The sequence below is a fragment of the Patagioenas fasciata genome, chromosome 3, assembly GCF_037038585.1.
Source record: "Patagioenas fasciata isolate bPatFas1 chromosome 3, bPatFas1.hap1, whole genome shotgun sequence".
In the NCBI taxonomy this organism is placed as follows: Eukaryota; Metazoa; Chordata; class Aves; order Columbiformes; family Columbidae; genus Patagioenas; species Patagioenas fasciata.
The window spans coordinates 15,562,473-15,582,371 of NC_092522.1; the positions used below are offsets into that span (position 1 = coordinate 15,562,473).

A 19,899-nucleotide genomic window follows, 5' to 3' on the forward strand; every position below is an offset into this window, starting at 1 on the left:
ATCCCGAGTCATCAGAGGTTTGATTAAAGACATTTGGAGAATATTGGTGTCTAACCACTTGCAAGTGTTTAAGCAAGCAAGAGGTAATCTGTGAAAGGCTGTTGTTTTGTATAGGTTATAATCCAGTCTCAAAAGCTATAGGGTGGACACAAAACATTTTGTCTATCATTGGTACTTTGACTGTGGAGACGGCCGACACATCCAGAGTGGATGGACTTGTCGATGTGGGAGGAATAGCTCCTTGTTACGCAAACACCATCTAGGATGGCTAATAATGTTCACATGAGTGGGCTGCTGAGCCGCCACGATGATGAAGCCACCAGAACCTCCACCTCAGAGGGCCTGGAGGAGGGTGAGGTGGAAGGGGAGACCCTCCTGATTGTTGAGTCTGAGGACCAGGCTTCAGTGGACTTATCACACGACCAGAGTGGGGACTCTCTGAACAGCGATGAAGGTGATGCATCCTGGATGGAAGAGATGTCCTATTACTGTGAGAAGTGCCAGAAGTGGATTCCAGCAAGTAAGCCTGCCAGTTGTATTGTGTCTTGCTTGCATCGCTGGGGATGTTGTTTGCAACACAAAATCACATAATAGTTTGGTTTGGAAGGGACCTTCAGAGGCCATCTAGTCCAACCACCTACAATGAGCAGAGACATCTTCAGCCAGATCAGTTGCTCAGAGCCCTGTCCAGTCTGGCCCTGAATGTCTCCAGGGATGGGGCATCTACCACCTCTCTGGGCAGCCTGGGCCAGTGTTTCACCACCCCCATTGTAAAAAATTTCTTGCTTATCTCTAATCTAAATCTTCCCTCTTTTCCTTTGAAACCATTATCCCTTGCCCTATCACAACAGACACCGCTGAAAAGCCTGTCCCCATCTTTCACCTCATAGCAGAGCTGTTCCAGCCCTCTGACCATGTATATGTGGCCTCCTCTGGCCCTTCTCCAGCAGGTCCATGTCTTTCCTGTACTGAGGGCTCCAGAGCTGGATGCAGGACTCCAGGTGGGGTCTCACCAGAGCGGAACAGAGGGGCAGAATCACCTCCCTCGACCTGCTGACCACGCTCCTTTTGATGCGGCCCAACATACAATTTGCCTTCAGGGCTGCAAGCGCACATTGCTGGCTCATGTCCAACCTTTCATCCACCAGTAACCTCAAGTCCTTCCCCACAGGGCTGCTCTCTTCATCCCTTACACTGTCCTGCATACGTGCATACATCATTCAGCTGTGTCCCATCCTGCGCTGAAGGAGAAAGGCTGTCTCGGCATTGCATGGAGCCCGGAAGCCTGATGACAGCAGTGTGCGTTAGGCGCTTTGATCCATGAACTGTGTGGGTGTCCAAAGCTGGCATTCCCTGTAAAGAAATAGGAATTTCTTCATTAATTAGTAAAGAGCAAGGATGTGATTTGAGAAACATGCACACCCTTCCAAGTGTTGCTGGTGTGTTTAGGAGACTTTGGCTGAACAACTCAGCTTCTCTACTCACTCAGATGGAGATAATGACGCTTGCTGTAAAGCTCTGCCTGTGGAGGAAAGGGTTTTGGGATAGTGTTACTTTTCTTCTTTTTTTTTTTTTTTTTTTTCCTGGTCAGTTTGTCACATTTGTAGAGCATATGGCTAAATCTCGACTCTAATGGTTTCCCAATTATATGAATTTAATTTAGCTTTCACAGAAGCGTGTCCAGCCTGTAGCAGCTAGCTCTGGGAGGTGTTTGAAGAGAGCTGCAGAACTTGATCCCTCTGCTACTGCTGCTTGACATAAGATAGACGCTGTTAGCAACAGACTAGAGTTTATTTTCTAAATTCTGGATTGTCAGACTTTGGATGCGTGGGCTTTTACAGGCACTTGTATCCCAGCAGATCACTTTTGTTCAGACAAACTTTTACGCAGGGTTAGCTTTACACAGCAAAGCATATACTAAAGTGTTTTGCTGATTTGTGATCTAATGCATCAACTGCAGTAAAGTGTTTCCTGATAATGTTGGGCTGTTCTTTTATTTCTCATTTTCAAGGAAAGAAGAAATAAATACCTTAAAGCTTCACACTATATCTGCTGCAAGTGCATCCTGGAGGCTGCTGTAAATGGGGACTGGCAACCTTACTCTAGTAACATTTTGAGGACAGGGAAAGAGGGAGCTGTAAAGAAATGTAGCAGTGAGTGGGAAGATGACATGGAAGAGAAAGCTTGTATATTCTGATAGCCTTTGCAGCAGCATACTATTTTTTAACACATCAGAGCGGGAAAACATTCATTGAAATAGATACATTATCCTTGGGAAGCAAGAAGGAATGAGAAATGCAATGGAAACAAGAAAACCCTTGGCTTTGTACCTGCAATCATATGTGAAATAAAATGCCCCTTTTCTATACCTTTGCTTTTCCCTTGGTCACTGCTGGTTGCTGCAACTGTGGAATGAATCTGTGCCATCGCAGAGAGTTCTGATGCTGGCTGGGAACTGCCTAGGTCTCTGGACTTTGAAAAAAAGGCAAAAAGTACTTTTCTGCCTGATGATGTAGGGAATCCAAATCTCCTTTGCAGCATTTTTCTTATAAAGAGATCAAGAAATTGATTTTTGCCTATTCATTTCAGGTCAACTGAGAGAACAGCTCAGCTACCTCAAAGGAGATAACTTTTTCAGATTTACTTGCTCTGATTGCTCGGAAGATGGGAAGGAGCAATTTGAACGGCTGAGATTAACATGGCAACAAGTAAGTGCCAGCAGAACAACCACAGGACTTTCTAAAATTGTTGTCTGTTGTGTATGTGCTATGTAGAAAAGGAAGATCAGGTATAGGTAACGAAGAAACATACGCATGAACTTCAGAAATTAATTAGTTAAAGACTGTCTGCATATTAGAACTTAGGCATTTGGCAGGTAAATTGAAAGATAATTGTATAAACTGCATTTTTTTTTCTCCTTTTTCTTCCCCTTACGTTGTTAATGAATTCATGGCTTCAGGCAGGTGTGGAAAAGCAAAAGTAATGCAATTTGGCTGCTGGGCATGAACAGTTTTTTGTGTTTATGAGCAAATGTAAAACTAGTAAGGTGGCAACATACAAGCATAAAGCTTCCCAGCTCCCTGAACACAAAGCTCCAACCTGTCTGCTTCCTTGTTTGCAACAGTCCTTGCTAGAGTTTGCTCTTTCAGTCACTTGCACACCTGAGCAATCAAAATAATTTGCATTATATAGCAACTACAATATGGGTAGAGTGATGCATGTCCTTTTGCTCTAAGCAGGATGCTGGAGGAGCAGGCAGGCAGTGCTGTCTGCTTCTGCTAAAATGAATTTGATCGAGCAGTAGCTGCTGCTCAGCATTTAGTATTTCCACTTGCTGAGCATCACGCAGTATGTGCAAGACATCTGTTTTATAGAACCATAGAATGTCCTGAGTTGGAAGAGACCCACAAGGATCATCAAGTCCAACTCCTGTCTCTGCACAGGACAACCCCACGATTCACACCATGTGTCTGAGGTCATTGTCCAGTCTCTTCTTGAACACTGTCAGGCTTGGGGCTGTGACACCTCCCTGGGGAGCCTGTTCCAGTGCTTCACCACCCTCTGGATGAAGAACCTTTTCCTAATATCCAACCTATTTGCATCCTTTGATACAGTAGTGGTGTGCTCTCTCATAGCAGATCATTTAAAACATTAGCTGTAACTCCTACAGAGCTTTCTTGTGGTGCCTGGTGCAGGGCTGTGCAGGGGAAGTGGTTGGCACAGCAGCCTCTGGCCAGCAGGCTGGCAGAGTTTCAGCAGGTTACAAATCTGGAGAGCAAAGGCTGCTATGGCGTTACATCCGTGTCTCTCCAGAGTGGCAAAGGGAAAGAAAAATCAAAACAGGCAAGGAAGAAAGTCAGCTAGTGAAGAGACTATTTCCCTAGGATTATCTGAAGTAGGAAAAATAGGGACAGTGATTTCTGTGTTTGTTTTTCTTTTGTTCGTTTTTGGTTTTTTTCCAGTGTGTGGCCTCAACAGATCCTTATCTTTAGTTACCTGAAAAGAGAATTGTTTCTGAAGTCCTGAAATGGTGTTCCACCTGACTTCAAAACACAACTACAAAATCCTAGATAAATGGTTATCAAACCATGAGGAGTTATGAGACAGAAGTAGGCTACAAGGGACATTAAGGCTGTCTGTATTTAATCATGTTGTTATCTTCAGCAATGCATTCCAGAAGGTTACAACCCACTGGATGGAGACCCGTCTGCCTATTAAAAATACATTTCAAACTTCTCTGACAGTGAAGAATAAGTCCTCGTTGGAAGTGGTATCTGACCAAGGATGTGTGATTATGGAGAGATGTTCCCATTGCAGCTGTATGACTTTAGTTGTATTCAAATGAAGTGGGTAAATGTAATTAACAGTTTGTCACCTAGGATTTACTTACAAAGAGCTGTGATATTTTTCAAACCTGCCCTTTAGTTTAGATGTGTAATAGGTCAGACTGAATTTGGTTGTGAAGCATGTGGATGAATGAGCTGTAAAAGGATTGTCTTTAATGATTATCACCTGGAGTCAAACTTAATTCTTACATACCCAGGAAGATTAGTAGATATCATGTAATTTTACAGAGTTTACAGTCTCTTCAGTTCGAAATGTAACACTAAGTATCTAGAAAGATGATTGTCACTACATTTCTGATGGATTAGATAGTGGGATTACTTGTGGCCATTTTTTGAAAGACTTTTTCCCTACCTCCATGCTACATTCAGATTCCAGTTGTGATATAATTAATTTATACAACCACTGTGAAATCTTGTATCTCAACATAAACCTGCATAACTAGGCATCTTGTTATTTCCCTGGGATGGAGAACTCTCTGGGAGACTGTGCATCTGACAACAGAAAGACAAGAATGGTCAGTGTGCAATCAGGAAGAAGATGGACTGCAGAAGTTGCCTGTGAGATGTCGCAAAACCAAGATACTTATGAGGGAGCACAGATTTGTGTGTGCGTGGTGGCTGTGGCAGGCAGTTCAGCAGATGAAACAGAAAAGATTCACTTGTATCCGATGTTTTCTGTTCCAGGTTGTCATGCTGGCAATGTACAATTTGTCGCTGGAGGGAACAGGCCGTCAGGGGTACTTCAGATGGAAAGAAGATATTTGTGCTTTTATTGAGAAACACTGGACTTTCTTATTAGGGAACAGGTAAAGATGCGATGTTTCCCTGAATATCTGATTGATGAGCCAAAGGACTTAAAACCTGTTGCGCAGGTGGACAAGAATCCTGATTAATTGGTTATGTCTCTGTTGAGCCTCAGTAGTGAGAAAATGGGAGGATTTAATACTGAGAAACTGAATGTATGCATGAGGGGTACTCTTTTCTTAGAGGGCAAAAACAACCCCACAAGTGTCACACAAAAGCGATATAAATGCATATATTTTAAGTTACTTCTCATTGTCCTGGAGGTAGCATATGAACCTACAAAGCCTTTGAATATTTCTAAATAGACACAACAGACAAGCTTGTCCGTATATCACTGGGCTTTAAAGTAAAAACAACAGGTTTAGCAAAGTACCGTGTTACTTGGCTATAAAGCTTGTGTGGATCCAGTTCTCCAAAAAGAAAAATTGTGCCTTGTCTGTGAGCCTGTGTTGGATCTTAATAAAATAGCTTTTACATAGCAGGCATTACAAACCACTGAGATGTTTTTCAGTGTGTGTAAAGAAAGAAGCTGTCAGGGTATGAACCTTTCTTATAAAGGGCAGCCTTCATAGTGTGATGATTTGTGTGCTGTATAGGTGAACAACACATTTTTTCTGAGGGTGCTGCAGCTGTCAAACACAAGTCTCATTATTAATGCCACGTGCTATGAAGGCAGGAGAGGAACTGAGCAAGCCTTTGAAGTTATAGACCTGATTGACTTCACAGCTTCTTTTCTTCCCCAGGGATTTCTCTGTTGCAAGATCTGGCCTTTCTCCCTAACTGGATTTGCTTTTTGGTTTTACTTTCACTGCTTGTCTGTGCCTCCTTGCTCTATTCTCAGAAATGTTAGTGTTTGTCCCCTCTGGACACCACAGGGACCCTGACAAAAAGGTAGCTGAAGGCCCATTGTCCCTTGCTCAGGAAGCCATCACCTCCCAGTGTTTGCTGTTGTCTTTTGAGACCTGCCCTGGGAACAGGGCACTCCTTGTTCTGATTAAATTCAGATGAAGTGATTACTGGCCTCAGACAGTAGTCTCCCCACTTGCCTGGACAAGCCACTGATGGAGCAAGGACAGCTGAATGATGTGTGTAGCGGTTCAGGGCATGCAATGCTTTACTTCCTTGGCATATTAAAATACAGCTTATCCAGACTTACTGTAACGCTCCAGACTCTGGTATGAGGCAATTGAGTTTAATCGTTCTTGCTTGAGGGTCAGTAGCCCAAGGTTTGTAACTGCAACACTCAGCAGTGAATACCTGCTTGGCCAAGCCTAGCCCAAGTACTGAAGCTTTTGCCAGTGGAGGTGTGCAAAGGCAAATAGGGATCCTGAGATCCTGTGCAAATAAGGGTTTTAGACTTTGCACCATGAACCCAGTTCTCCAGTAGCCAAGGGAGTACCTCAGTTAATGGTTACAGGGGCAATTTAAAAATATTCTCACTTCTTCACTAAACTGTGACCAGTTCTTAGAGGAAAAAAAAGTGCTCAGATGCCCAATAGATGACACTGCCCTGCAGAGTGAAAGGCTGAAATGCAGTTCCCTGGTTCCAAGTGCCCAAGGTGCTTCATAAATAGTTCAGCGGCTGTGGCTGACAAGTATGTTGACTAGTAGGGATGCCCTTCCATGGTATAAAAGAAAACACAAAGCTAAAAGAGGGCTCCAGTATATATCACATGCATGTGTGTGGGACAAGCATATGTACTCTGTTACCTTGCTGCTTCTGCAGCTCACTTGTCCTCAGTGATTTACTTTTCAGACTCCTAACTCTGCTTCTCTGCAGTGCTTGACAAGGCTGCAGCTGTGGAGGGCAGAGTGGTTGGATCCCAACCAGCTTTGTGAAGTCAGCTTTTAGGGATCCTGTCCTGCAGCTCTGTGTGCTTTGCTAAATGAAATCTCAAAGTAGTCAAGGCAGGCATTTAAATTAAGTTTGTCTCTCCTTCTGGTTTATCACTACCTTTCCTTTGCCTCTCCCATCCTGTACACCCAGAGTCCTGTTTGCTGTCTTCAGTAATGGAATATGGCTCTGCAAAGTCAGGTCAACACGAGTAGCACTAGGATCCTGTTTCTGTTCTTGTATCGTCAAATTGTTAATGAAGGTGGCAAGGTCAGCATTTGAAGGCCGAGGGTTCCAGTGGCAGGATAGACATCTACTCTGTAGGCTCAGTGTATGGCAGCTCATTGACAAAAGAAAAATTGCCATCTTGCCATGCTGCATTTGCATGGCATTTATGAGCATATGTATGCAGCGCTTCACACATAAGAGCCCACCAGTACATTTTAGCTTGCTCTTCAGGGTGCTTCTCTGAGAAAAAATTACTTAATCTTTCTCCTCTTTGAGGATGGGGTCATAGGGAATATGTAATCCCCCTGCATCAGTGCCAGTGGCAGAAGCACTCTACCCTTTCCATCTTGGCAGAGGGAGGAGGCTTTAAGGTGGAAGCACAGCTGGCATGTGGGCACTTAACACTTGTTTTTCCCTCTCCCACTGTAGGAAAAAGACCTCGACGTGGTGGAGCACAGTCGCTGGCTGTCTCTCTGTGGGGAGCCCCTTGTTTTTCCGCTCAGGCGCACAGGAATTTGGAGAACCAGGATGGTGGAAACTGGTCCATAATAAACCCCCAACAATGAAACCTGAAGGAGAGAAACTGTCTGCATCTGCACTAAAGGCAAAAGGTAACTGTTTCCCCAATGGTGTGTAGGTTCCTAGCTGGGCCAGAGCTGACAGAGCTGGAAGTTTACTTAAAACCATGTGTCTGTGTGCATGGACAGCTTCTTAGTTTTGCTCTGCTGTAGTGGTTGACTTAAGAGGACTATGGTGCATATGCTGTAGTATGAGAAAGCTTGTCTTTTATTACCTTTTTGCATTGTGCTAACTGATTTAAAGGCTTTTGAGATTTGTGCAGGGTTTTTTTTTAGCTGAAATCTGTAGTTTCTCTGCTCCTCTTTACCATGGGCAAGGTTTTTTTAACTTTTGTCACTGGATGCAAATTCTATTCTGTGCAGAGGAGCAAGACTGGGCTCTAATGAGGCTTTAGTCATGCATTGGCTTTATGCTACGTGTCTTGGAGTGAATTTCTTGCATATTTTGAAAATACTTCTTCCAAAATTTGTAGTCCAGGTGTTCTTTTGACCATATAGTAAGTATGCAGTGACTGCAGGAGCTCAATGGCTTTTAGAATAAGCAAACTATCTTCTTTAGCAGCTTCAAAGCCACCTCTGGATCCCATCATTACTGTGGAAGGACTCAGGAAGCGGGTAAGCCGCAATCCAGTCGAATCAGCCATGGAGCTGAAGGAGAAGAGATCTCGTACTCAGGAAGCCAAGGATATTCGGAGAGCCCAGAAGGAGGCAGCCGGCTTCCTGGACCGGAGTACTTCCTCCACTCCCGTTAAATTCACCAGTCGAGGCCGTCGTCCTGATATTGTCCTTGAGAAAGGAGAGGTGATTGATTTCTCCTCCTTGAGCTCTTCAGATCGTACTCCTCTGACAAGCCCATCTCCTTCCCCATCTCTGGACTTCTCTGCTCCTGGCACTCCAGCCTCGCATTCAGCTACTCCCAGCCTTCTCTCAGAAGCAGATCTCATCCCAGATGTCATGCCACCACAGGCTCTGTTTCATGGTAAGAAATGCCATGATTATAAGTCATCCATAGTTATCAAGTAAGATGTTAAAAAATAAAACTTCCAATGAGCTGTAGGATCTTTTCAAGAAAAGATGGAAAGTAACTGGTAAAATTCCATTTGTCTTAGTTGCATGTAATTCTAGATTAGTTTTCTATAGTTGTATTGCCAGTTTCTAAGGGCAGAAGGAATGACCATTATCGTCTTCTGGGGGATGCTGAATAAACAGTGGATAGAAGATTTCAGCTAACAACTGTTGCACCCCTCCATATAAGCATTTCACTGCAACACAGGTTACAGTTAGATAGCAACTCTAATTTTGTCTCAAATGCTCTTAAATGGGAGAACATCCCAATTAACAGATGCAAAATTTCAGTCAGGTTGCAAAGTAGTGATGCAGGCTGAATGCTGTTAGTTCCTTAAGGAGACAGATCTCAATCTAATCAGGAAAGAAGAGAATAAAGCACCTACTGATGGAAGGAAGGATAGTGACCTGTAGAGGGACAAATCCTGTGCTTCTGTAACTCCTAGTTGTTCCCTCAGATTAAACAGAACTTCTCCAGGATAAGCTAGTTTACCAGGTTGACCATTTGATCCCCAGTCTTCAGGAATTTTCAACACTTGAACATTTGTCAAAGAGCATGAGCTTGCAGCTCAGGCATGCTATGGCTTAGGGTGCCAAACTGCAGGAGGATTGATTCTGTGTCCTGAAATTGGACTCCTTATGCTGTCTCATGTCGAAAATCAGGAGGTCCAGAAGTATATAGAAAATGGAGTGTATTGGGTAAAGCTGCATTATTTTTCCTTAGCAGAAAAGTCCTGTGACAACCCTTTTTGAAATGGGGCTTTGATGTTTAAATTTTTTTTCCTGGATTATTTTGACCTGTTGAACAGATGATGAGGAGATGGAAGGGGATGGAGTCATAGACCCAGGAATAGAGTATGTGCCTCCTCCCAGTGGGACAGCCAGCGCTGGCACTGTGCTAACAAGTAGAAAAAAAGTGAAGACAGCTGAGCAGATCAAGCAAGAAGTGGAGAGTGAAGAAGAAAAAACAGAAAGGATGGAAGGTGATTGTGAAGATCCTGAAGAGTCAAACACATCTCTGCAGGTGAGGGGACGAGACAAGAGGAAGCCACAGCTGGAGAAGGATGCTAAACCCAGAGCTCCCAAGCATACCTCTGTTAGCATCTATGAGGAAAAGCTGCTGCTGAAGAGACTGGAAGCTTGTCCCAATGCCACGAGCATGACCCCAGAGGCCCGGAGACTGAGGCGCAAGCTGATAGTCAGGCAGGCCAAGAGGGAAAGAGGACTGCCACTCTTTGACTTGGACCAAGTTGTGAACGCTGCACTGCTCTTGGTTGATGGGATTTATGGAGCCAAAGAAGGAGGTGTTTCCAGGTCCCCGATCGGGCAAGCAACATACAGAACTACTAGCCAGGACTTCAGGATCTTGGACAGATACCAGGTGAGTGTTTCCAAATCTAACTGAGCTTTTGGCACAGGTTGTTTTAGAACTCTTGCTGCAAACGCCAGTGTCACCCGTGGATATTTGCCTCTCAAAGTGAAAAGGATTATGTGAATAAGAGTCATTTTGACTTGGGGCTGTGTCCCACCAATGCTCTCACAAGCCCCTTTCTTCTTGGGACATGGTCATACAGCATAGCTGTCTATCAGTGTCAGCACCACAAATGTCTCTGTATTTGTACTCCAGCCCTGCCCAAACATTGGTGGAGTCCTGAAGTAACCAAATAGGCGTTTGCTCTTCCATGCTATGTAGGAGAGAGATCACTTGCAGCGCTTTTCTGAGTCATGTGTGCAGCTCATAGGTTTGGATGCTAAATCTGAGAGTGCACAGCAAAGTCCTCTGAGGTGGGACCATCATGCTGTGGGTCCAGTCCATCCTGTCACATTGAAAGGCCTTTATTCTCCCTCTGTTGATATGATTCCCCTGTTTTAAGTCATTGACTAATGTTCCTGAAATGTTCTGCATTTTTTGTGCATATAGACAATGCTGCCAGCCATGAAGGGATATCGACAGCAGACAACAAAGTTTCTGTACCGACTGGTAGGCTCAGAAGACCTGCTGACAGACCACAGTATTGTCAGTCCTTACACATCCCGTGTCCTGAAACCTTACATCAGGTACAGCTGGCCAGAGGGTGAATTTGCTCTTGGCTTGTGAACTGACAGCCCATGGAGAGGACACCTTTCTTGGGCAGTGCTCCTCACTCATCCTTGAAGTACAACCCAGTATACTATAGTAACTCTAAAAGGATAGTGTTTTGTTTAGCTGAGTAGTTAATCTGGCTCTGCACTGGGAAGGGGAATCTCCAAGAGAGGGCAGGGCAGAGAGGGAATCACCATAGTAATTCAGTGCAAGTTGTACCTGCTCTTGGGTCAGGACAGTGATTTCTTTGCTCCTGTGGTAAGGAGAGGCTGGCTTCACATGCTACAGATCCAAGGAGCGTCCTGGCCTCTGACAGAAGGGTGTTTTTGCTGAGCTGGGTGCTGCTTTCTTATACGAATGCAAGACTTGTTTTGTTCCAAGCTGAGCATGTCAGAAAATATTTCATGGGCAGTACCCATTCAGCTGCAGTAGCAGTTATTGTTGCTCACTCGCCTTTTGTGTTTGCTTTTCATGTTATTGGCAGGCGTGACTATGAGACAAAGCCCCCAAAACTCAGGCTGCTGGCAGAAATCCGGGCGTATCCACACAGGAATGATCTCAACTGGAAGGCTGAGCGAGAAGCACCCATTGATTACTGCTATGTTCGCCCTAATCACATCCCCACTATAAACTCCATGTGCCATGAATTCTTCTGGCCTGGTAAGATTCCTTCAGTGCTTGGTTTTCTAAGAAGGAAGTGCTTTTGTTCAGAAAAAAAATATTCACGGGCCAAATTTTTGTTCAGTTGGTGTCTGTCTTGATTCTTAGAAAACCATTATCTGATGTCATAGGAATGCAGTTCAGATGGAGACATGGGTTTGGTGTCTTTGTCTTTTGAGATCATTCAGAACTGGGCAATTAGGCCCTAATTAGCACAGCACTTAAAGAAAGAGGTTGTTTTGGATAACATCATTGATGCCAATAGGAGTAGTCAGTTACTAAAATTAAGCATCCAGTGAAACGTTTTGCTGAATCTGGGGCAAAGTAAACAGTTTTATACCAGAGATCTACTGCTCATTAGCTTCATAAGGAAGTTTCTTCCCAGCAGTTTGCAAATTGCACTTACAACTGCCACCTTTGCTGTGATGTCCTTCATTTCTTCAAGCCTCAGTATTTGCAAGCTATAGAAAAGCCTGGGTACTGATTTTTATGTGTCATTTCTGGAACTATAGGCTCTTAGGGACTGTGGCTGCCCTTTATGGGGGCAGTTATGAGGCTGTAGTCTCTAGTTTTTCTGAAATAATGATAGTGATGTTCATCTACGGCATGAATCAGCTTCTGATCAACAAACAATGTGGCAGACTAATTAAGTTAACAGATAGTACACACTTTTATTCCTTCCAAGTAACTGCTTTACATTTTGATTTCCAGATAGTGATTCAACAGGGTTTGTATTTCAGCAGCGCTCATATGCTGCAGTCAGGATCCAAGCTCTTTGTGCTACTGTCCAAACTGTACAATTCAGGGGAGATAACATGACATATCTTCCCTTTCACAAGCTGTTTTGGAGCTCATGGGGGACACTTGCAATTCCAACAGAAGAGCAACACCTTTGTCATAGTCTCTCCTCTTCTGATAACACATTTGAAGTTCTGGCCAAGTTGGGTCGTACCTTCATTAAGTTCTTAAGGACTCACCCTGTTTTATTTAACATAAGGAGCGTGGGTGTGTTCCACCCAACTGTGAACTGTTCATCGTTAAATCAGAAGGCTGACACTCCCATCGGTCTCCAAACAGGAATGAAAATCTCTTCCATGGTGTAAATTTTCTGAGTCTGAGAGTCTGCGATTTATTGCACCTTGGTTCTGTTTTAGCAGGCGAGGTAAGTGAGGTGATGATGCTTTAGGAGAGAAAGCACAGTGTCTTTGTGGATGTGAAGGCTTTAGCTTCACAACAGGCTAGTACAGTTGTGAGAGGCGGTGGGATATGGAGCTGGCAGTGTTGTTCAGAGAAACAGCTGAAATTCTACCTACGTTTAGGCATCTGAAACAAGTGTGCTTGGAGATGCTATCATCAGTAAATGACATCTTAGGTGCACTCAGTTGTCTTCTAATAGTGATGCTCTCATTGACTGAGTCCTTAAGTTTTAGGCACTTGACCAGGTGGGCGAGCCCAGACCTTAGTTCTTCCACCTCTCCATATCCTTCCTGTCAGAATTCTTGTTTCTCACAAGGCAGAAGCAAGTTTGCTGGTAGTTACCACAAATGAGCTGATGTGAAGCAAGATTCCCCCTTGTTGTTTCTCACAGTATCTTGTGCCTTCATGTTCTAACGGGAAATATCTCCTGAGTGGTAAACCCTACTGAGCTAAGCATCTTCCTATAGGAATAACTGAGTGCGGAGGGGACAGCACCGTTTTGTAGACATCAGTGTGCTCAGGGCAATGTAGCATTCCTGTACAGACATGCTGTAAGGCACTTCCCAGTCAGTTGCAGCCTTGAGATAATTAATGTGGCTCCCTATTGCCAATTGATTCCTCCCACATCTTACTCCACCCAGCTTACTTTCGAGCAAGAAAATAATTCACCCGCTTATTTGTGCCTAGTGCTTTATGAAGTCTTGCATCCCATCAAGACAGATAAACATTACTGAAAGACACACTCTGCTATTTTGTTATCTCACATTCCAAATATATCCATGAATGCCAGTTCGAGGCTGAAACTAACATTTATGGCACAGCTCCACTATGTCTTGCACTTCATGTAGAGCCTGTCCACACAAATTACCAAACAGTCTTCTGTGCTGTGAACTGCACTGCCCAGCCCTGACGTGGTGTGTGGATCCTCTTAGGCTGCCGCAGCAATATAATTAGGCGAGGTAACAAACTTCACCAGCTTCAGGCGTTTCTGTCCAGCCTCTGAGTCACAGAAGCACCACTGCCTGAGAGGCTGCTTCGTGCCCCAGCTTAGAGAATTTACACGCTAAAAAGAAATGTTGTGGTAGTGTTGAAGGCTGTGGTCAGGTTCACAGTGCAGGTCCACAAACAGCTGAGTGTGCACAACAAAGGAAGCAGCAGGAGCTCAAGATGAGGTGGAGAAAAGCGATGGGAACCTTAGGCAGGTAATGCTATCAAAGCTGAAGTCCAGTATCATGTCTGCTGCGTTTGGAGAGAGTTTGCAGGAAGAATGGGACGGTTGACCCAGTCTGTCAGGCTGGTCCGCTCTAAACTGTCTGCCCTTTCTTTGTCTTCAGGCAGGTCCTCAGCATTTGCTGACTGGAATAGGAATAGTGTACATCAGCCTGGTGCTGGCCCAGCCCAGGTGAAATGGAAAAGCAAACCCTTATCCATTAATGTTACTGCAGCCCTTAGCAAACTCAGGCAAAGGGCACAAACTTACATCTGCACATGCAAGTATCTTTATCCACATCCATACTGAGAATGGGGTTCTTAGCAGAGCCTGCTGGTATGGCTTAGAATACAAACAAAGGATTAGTTTGGTGCTGAGATCATGTGATTTTTTAAAAAATCATTTTGTTCTAGAGAACATGTTTTTTGAGTTTTAGTTTCACCCTCAAGTCATTTAGGAAGAAATCAGCTGTGTTAATTTCTCCATACAAGAATCCCCACTAGTGAGTACATCTCGTTTTGTCTGCATGTTTGGGTAAAGCATCTCTCAATCTCGGAGCTTTGAAACAAAGGTAAAAGGTAGGGATCGAGTGTTTCTAAAAGGCCTAAAAACCCTGAATTTCTGTGCAAGTGTGACACTTTTATTTTGTTTTGCAATGCTTTCAACTGCTCTTTCTCCATAGGAATTGATTTGTCAGAATGTCTGCAATATCCAGACTTCAGCGTTGTCGTCCTTTACAAGAAAGTTATCATTGCCTTTGGCTTTATGGTGCCAGATGTGAAATACAATGAAGCTTACATCTCTTTTCTGTTAGTTCACCCTGAGTGGAGAAGAGCTGGGATTGCAACCTTCATGATTTACCATCTTATCCAGGTAATGGAAAAAATCCCATGTCTCCTAAAGAACTACCTCTCCTTGTGAGCACACATGCAAATATTAGAAAGTAAGAAGTGTTGTTCCTCATTTCTGTCTCTTTCCCCTTGCTGGTTTTTTGCTTACACACCTACACAGGTTGTCCACTGTCAGCAGCTCATGTGAACATTTATGGTGGGAAATCACTTCAAAAGCAAAAACTATAATATATTTAGAAGAATAACCGTACTGGACAGGTCCTTGGAATTATTGAGGTGCTGTGGATTTACAACTGTCTTGGGATTAACCTTGTGTTCTTCAGTGGTCAATAGTTCACATAACAGTAATACCATAAATTTGGGCGTCAAAGGAGGGAATGAGATAATAGTGGAGAGGTTCAGTTAGAAGCTATTGCAGCTTTCTTGGCTACACCTGAGAGTTTATTCCGTGACAAGGGCTGTTGCATTAAATCACTTGCTGATCTTAATCATTCTCTTTCACTTTTAATACTCTAGTTCCAATCCAGCTGAGTTGAAGTTAAAGAATAAGCACTTGCATACTCATTCAGATTTGTTCAGACTAGCTTGTACTGGGCTTTGTTCCACAGGCACACTTGGGAAAATTAATCTGAGTTAACTAAACGGGTGGCATTAAAGTAGTTAAACTTCATTAAATCTCTGAAGAATACTGTTATTCAGGTGGCCTTAATTCTATTCACTTTCTTGAATTAAATTGCAGGAAAGCCAGCCTAATTTTGAATGAGGATGCAGACAGATGGCATTTTCAGAGCCCAGCTGTGCCTCTTCAGGGTCCACAGTTTTACCACTCCCTGAACTCTCTTGGCAGACCTGCCAATGTGAAACATTCCTTAACTTGTTTCAGTCAAGATTAGCTGCACTAGCAAAAGCTCACCCTTGAAGCCCTTTTCCTCATACTCATTTAGCTGAAGAGAAGTAGGGAGTGCTGGCAGAGCCTTGGGAACAGTGATCTGTAGCTTGGAAAAGTATATTCCACTGAGGGTATCTCTTCTGGGCCACCCAAGGGTAACTCTTGTACCTACACAGCTCTCTGTAGTGTCCACCTCTCTGTTGTTCTGCATATTGACACAAGCCACTAACCAACCTACTTTAAATTCATCCCTTACATTTCCTGAGTGTCTCTGTGTAAAGCATTTAAGTAAATTGCCCTCAACTGTAGTCTGTTGATGGGAGATGTCAACACTCAGTGAAAACAGGTATGAGCGATGCGCCAAGGTTTGCAGAGATCCATCAGCTGGAGTCCTGTCTCTGCAGCAGACCTGAGATGTGTTGGCAAGTCAGCTGTAGAAAATCATCACAGCTTTTTGTAGGATATATCACAGCCAATTAACCTAATTCTGCTTGCAGGGAGACTAGCATAAAGTTATCACATTGAGGAAAGCCAGGCAGGTTTGAGGCTGATTAGGCTTGCTAGCATTGTGAGATCACTAGTATACTGTCGGCTCACATTAGATTTATTTTTCCATTGCCAAGTATCTGTCGGTGGTAGAAGGTATCTAGTCACGGAAGAGAAGAAATGGTGGTTGTGACCTGTTCCTCAGTTGCCAGATTGTATGTGCTGCTTCACAGCCTGCTTGGGCTGACACCATGTCTGTAGCTAGAGCCGCTTTCATAGCCTGTTTGGATAAAGGGTAATTCTCTGTCTCTTGGATCAGTGTGCTGAGTTTGGGGATGGATTCTTGGGAACAGCATAATCTGACAGAAAATGTGTTGATGCAAATGATGCCTTTCCGATGGGTTTGTTTTCAAAAGTTACCCTCTAGTGCATCTGGCTCAAAGGACTAAACTGCATCTTCTTGCCATCTCATTCCAACTTCCTTTTCCCAAAAACAAACCCAGATTTTTTTCTTAAATCCCTGTGAGAGCTTTCCCTTTGAATAATCTACCATGAAAATTTTGTAAAGGGTGTTAACTGTTCCCACTTAGAGTTACGATACATTCAATTTAAATAGAACACTATTAAAACACTAGATGAAAGCAGGGAAAAAAATATTATATCAGCATGTTTATGAGAAAGCTGCTGGTTAGAATAATCAGCTGCGCCATTTGCTATCTGAGCTGTATTCCCTGCCTTCTCAGGAGGTGAGTGCTGTGCCCTGAAGGATGGGAGAGGAACTGGGTGGGATAGACAGGAATTCCAGTGTGACAGCCCAGAGGTGTGCTGGGGCTGCTCCTGCAGTCCCAGCGAGCTCGGCTCTGTTTGCTGACAGGGAGGAGCGCAGTGCCTGGTCCTCTGGCATGTTTTGTCTTTTCTTCAGGCCATTGTTAAAATGTATTTGAGATTAGTGCTGTACACCAAGATTATTTCTAATTAACAATTACTTAGCAATTGACAATGGAAAGCTGACCAATTATAGTCCAAAACTTGTTTTCCTTGTCAGAGAGTCCCAGAAACAAAGGCTCGGAGGAACAACAGTGTTCTCTTCACCTTTCAGCTGCTATTTGTGGTAACTTCTCTGTTGAGGCCTGCGATTTTCTCACATTACCTCAGTAACTCGAATACCTGAACTGATGAATCTCTTCACCTCCACATTCCCCTAGGGGCCATCTCATTCTCTTGCTGTGATACTTTTCTTTTTTCCCCCCTCCCTTGGCAGACCTGCATGGGCAAAGATGTAACCCTTCACGTCTCTGCAAGCAACCCTGCTATGCTGCTCTACCAAAAGTTTGGATTTAAGTCTGAAGAATACATTTTGGATTTTTATGACAAATATTATCCCTTGGACAGCAAGGAGTGCAAGCATGCATTCTTTCTCAGGCTGCGGCGCTGATCCATTGGAGCTGTCTGGGGGTTTGTAAAAAGCCCAGTCCATCAAGTGAGGAACTACCACTGCTTTCAGTGGAGAATGTTGGCTACCATGTGAGAACTGGAACACACCGATGCCTTTGTCCCTAGGACTTTCAGTGTCAACACTGCTATGTTGTGTGCTGAAACTGCAATCCAAGAGGACTGATTCCTACACTCCAAGGGGAGAGGCCTGGACATGCCAACTGGGACATGCTGAAACCACTGGAAGACTGAAATTCTCTATAGGGAGTTTTCCTGCCACTGTTACTTTGGAGAGCCTCATTGACAAACAGACAAACAAAATAAACACACAAACAAAATGACATGTCACTTCAGAGGGGCCCATGGATTTCTGATTTTGAAACCCAGTCCCAAGTTTTTTGTTTCTGTTTTTGTTTATGGGAAATGAACATCTAAACTTAAATCATCCACAGTATTCCTGTGATTTGATCGCTTTGTTAGGAACCAGTTATTGAATCTATGAAGAGAAATAAGATATTGGGGCATCTAGCTGGATGCAAACTTCAGGAAAGCTCTACACATGCCAGAACAGCAATACTGGAACAATGTTTTAGGAATAATGATGAGTGTGTGAACTCATGTGATCCTGAATGCAGACTCAGAGGAGATGTCTTTCTTCCACTCCTTCCCTGCTGCCTTCCTTTCCCCTCGTCAACCTCAATGTGAAGTTCTTGTAGTGTGCAGTGTTTTGTGTTCAGGAACAAGATGTCAAGCAGGTTTGCAGTTAGGCAAAGTAGGACAAAACAGCTGCCAAATCAGCTCTTTGAAATCTTACAACCTCTCTGACAGTTGTTGATGCTGCACATCAGCCCTTTGGGCACACCTCTAGCTGCAGAGCCAGCCTCACAGGCTACAGCATCCACCTCCTCCTGCTGCACACACTGACTAGAAGAAACACAGAACAAAAGTTAGTGGTGACGTTTGAAATTCAGGCTCTAGTTTGTAGAAGCAATCTGTTTGCAGCTGGGGGGGAGAAGAGGGTAGAGGTGAGACAGTTCCAGTTCTTGAAGCATTTAGGCTGTGATTTCATGACTCTAGGTAAAAGTAAAGAGGAAAGCAAAGAATAAATGGAAATAACCATGAATTTTAAAAATACAAACCTCAAACCGTTTCTCTGGTAGTGGGGTCTAGTCCTTTGACACTGTTTAGCAGCTGCTCTCTCTCCCTGATTTTTATTGCAGGTGAACATTAAGCTGGCAGTTTGCTTTGCTGCCTGACCAAAGGTCAGTCTGTGCATTTTAAATATGAATTACATCTACTGTGCTGTTCCTTTCACTTCAGGCCCCACAGATAGCTACGCAACAAACGTGACTTCTTTGTTCTTAATCCATGGTATATACCCATTGGGTACTTGGCTAATAGTACTAGTTCCCTTAATGGAGTCCTTGTTATGGTAACAGCAGAGATATGGACACAAAGTATGTTTTTGTGTAGCCAATGTACATCCTCACCAAAACAAAAGCAGTGTTAGTGGGAGGGAAAAAGAATGCATCCAAGCACATTTCTGCCTGTTCTACAACTATGTGAAACTGTTCAGTGTTAGTGAAAGAAGAAAGAAAAAAATATGTCTTTATGAATGGAATTAAAGCCCTTCCCTTGGAAAAGCCTACATGTAGTCATACTGTTTGTTAAGCTGTTTGTCCATCTTCTTATTTCATTGAAACCTAGCAAACTCAGGTACGGCCGGTAGAGGATGCTAAACGTGTGTGTAGGCAGTGGAGCAACACAATAAACTCATTATTTCTCTACTGGGCATTCGCACAGAAGCCGCACACACGCAGGCCCTAGCAGGCTGTTTCTGTGTCAGCCAGAATTAAGAGATAAAAATAGTCTGAAGAAGATGGCCAGTTCTGTATCACATCCAATGTGATTGTGGAGATTTTGAGAAGCTTCTTGTTCTGTGCTTATGCTTCCATGGCTTCATCCGTCAGAGGGAGGATGCCAAGTGAAGAAAGCGTTACAACAGCCCTGGGATTCCTGCTGTTCTGCGGACCGCTTGTTTTATCCAGGTGGTTCATTTACCCCCAGATCCTCAAAGGCAATTAAGTGCCTTTGAGCCTTTGCACCTCAGCTATTTTGGATCTGTCTATCACCTGGAAAAGTAGAAATACCAGCATTTACTTTCTTCAGGGAAACTGGTAAAAATGAACTCATTAAAGGTTACAGGGGATGGAGATCAATATTGCTGTTCTGGA

At 43.8% G+C, this 19,899-nt stretch overlaps 1 protein-coding gene across 6 annotated transcripts; it reads left to right on the forward strand.

Annotated features, from left to right (window-relative positions):
- The first annotated feature begins 1 nt into the window (after position 1).
- On the forward strand, positions 2–19,313 carry KAT14 (lysine acetyltransferase 14). 6 transcript variants are annotated; one of them, XM_071805863.1, is made up of 10 exons: positions 2–520; positions 2,590–2,708; positions 5,031–5,152; positions 7,642–7,823; positions 8,350–8,769; positions 9,665–10,236; positions 10,777–10,913; positions 11,423–11,598; positions 14,820–14,878; positions 17,277–17,430. In XM_071805863.1, the coding sequence occupies exons 1-10, from the start codon at positions 265–267 to the stop codon at positions 17,400–17,402; spliced, it is 2,169 nt and encodes a 722-aa protein (XP_071661964.1). In that variant the 5' UTR covers positions 2–264; the 3' UTR covers positions 17,403–17,430. The 6 variants fall into 6 exon arrangements, with proteins under 6 accessions (XP_071661964.1, XP_065690746.1, XP_071661963.1 ...); XM_065834674.2 differs by lacking the exon at positions 17,277–17,430 and adding an exon at positions 17,493–19,313 and having other exon boundaries at positions 3–520; positions 14,688–14,878; XM_071805862.1 differs by lacking the exon at positions 17,277–17,430 and adding an exon at positions 17,493–19,313 and having other exon boundaries at positions 3–520.
- The last annotated feature ends 586 nt before the right edge of the window (positions 19,314–19,899 follow it).

Bases quoted from the DNA above. Each gene is read 5' to 3' on its own strand.
- KAT14 (XM_065834674.2), top strand. From the start codon at position 265: ATGGCTAATAATGTTCACATGAGTGGGCTGCTGAGCCGCCACGATGAT. The intron at 10,914-11,422 runs GTACAGCTGGCC...TGTTATTGGCAG, and splicing joins GTCCTGAAACCTTACATCAG to GCGTGACTATGAGACAAAGC. The intron at 14,879-17,492 runs GTAATGGAAAAA...CTCCCTTGGCAG, and splicing joins TGATTTACCATCTTATCCAG to ACCTGCATGGGCAAAGATGT.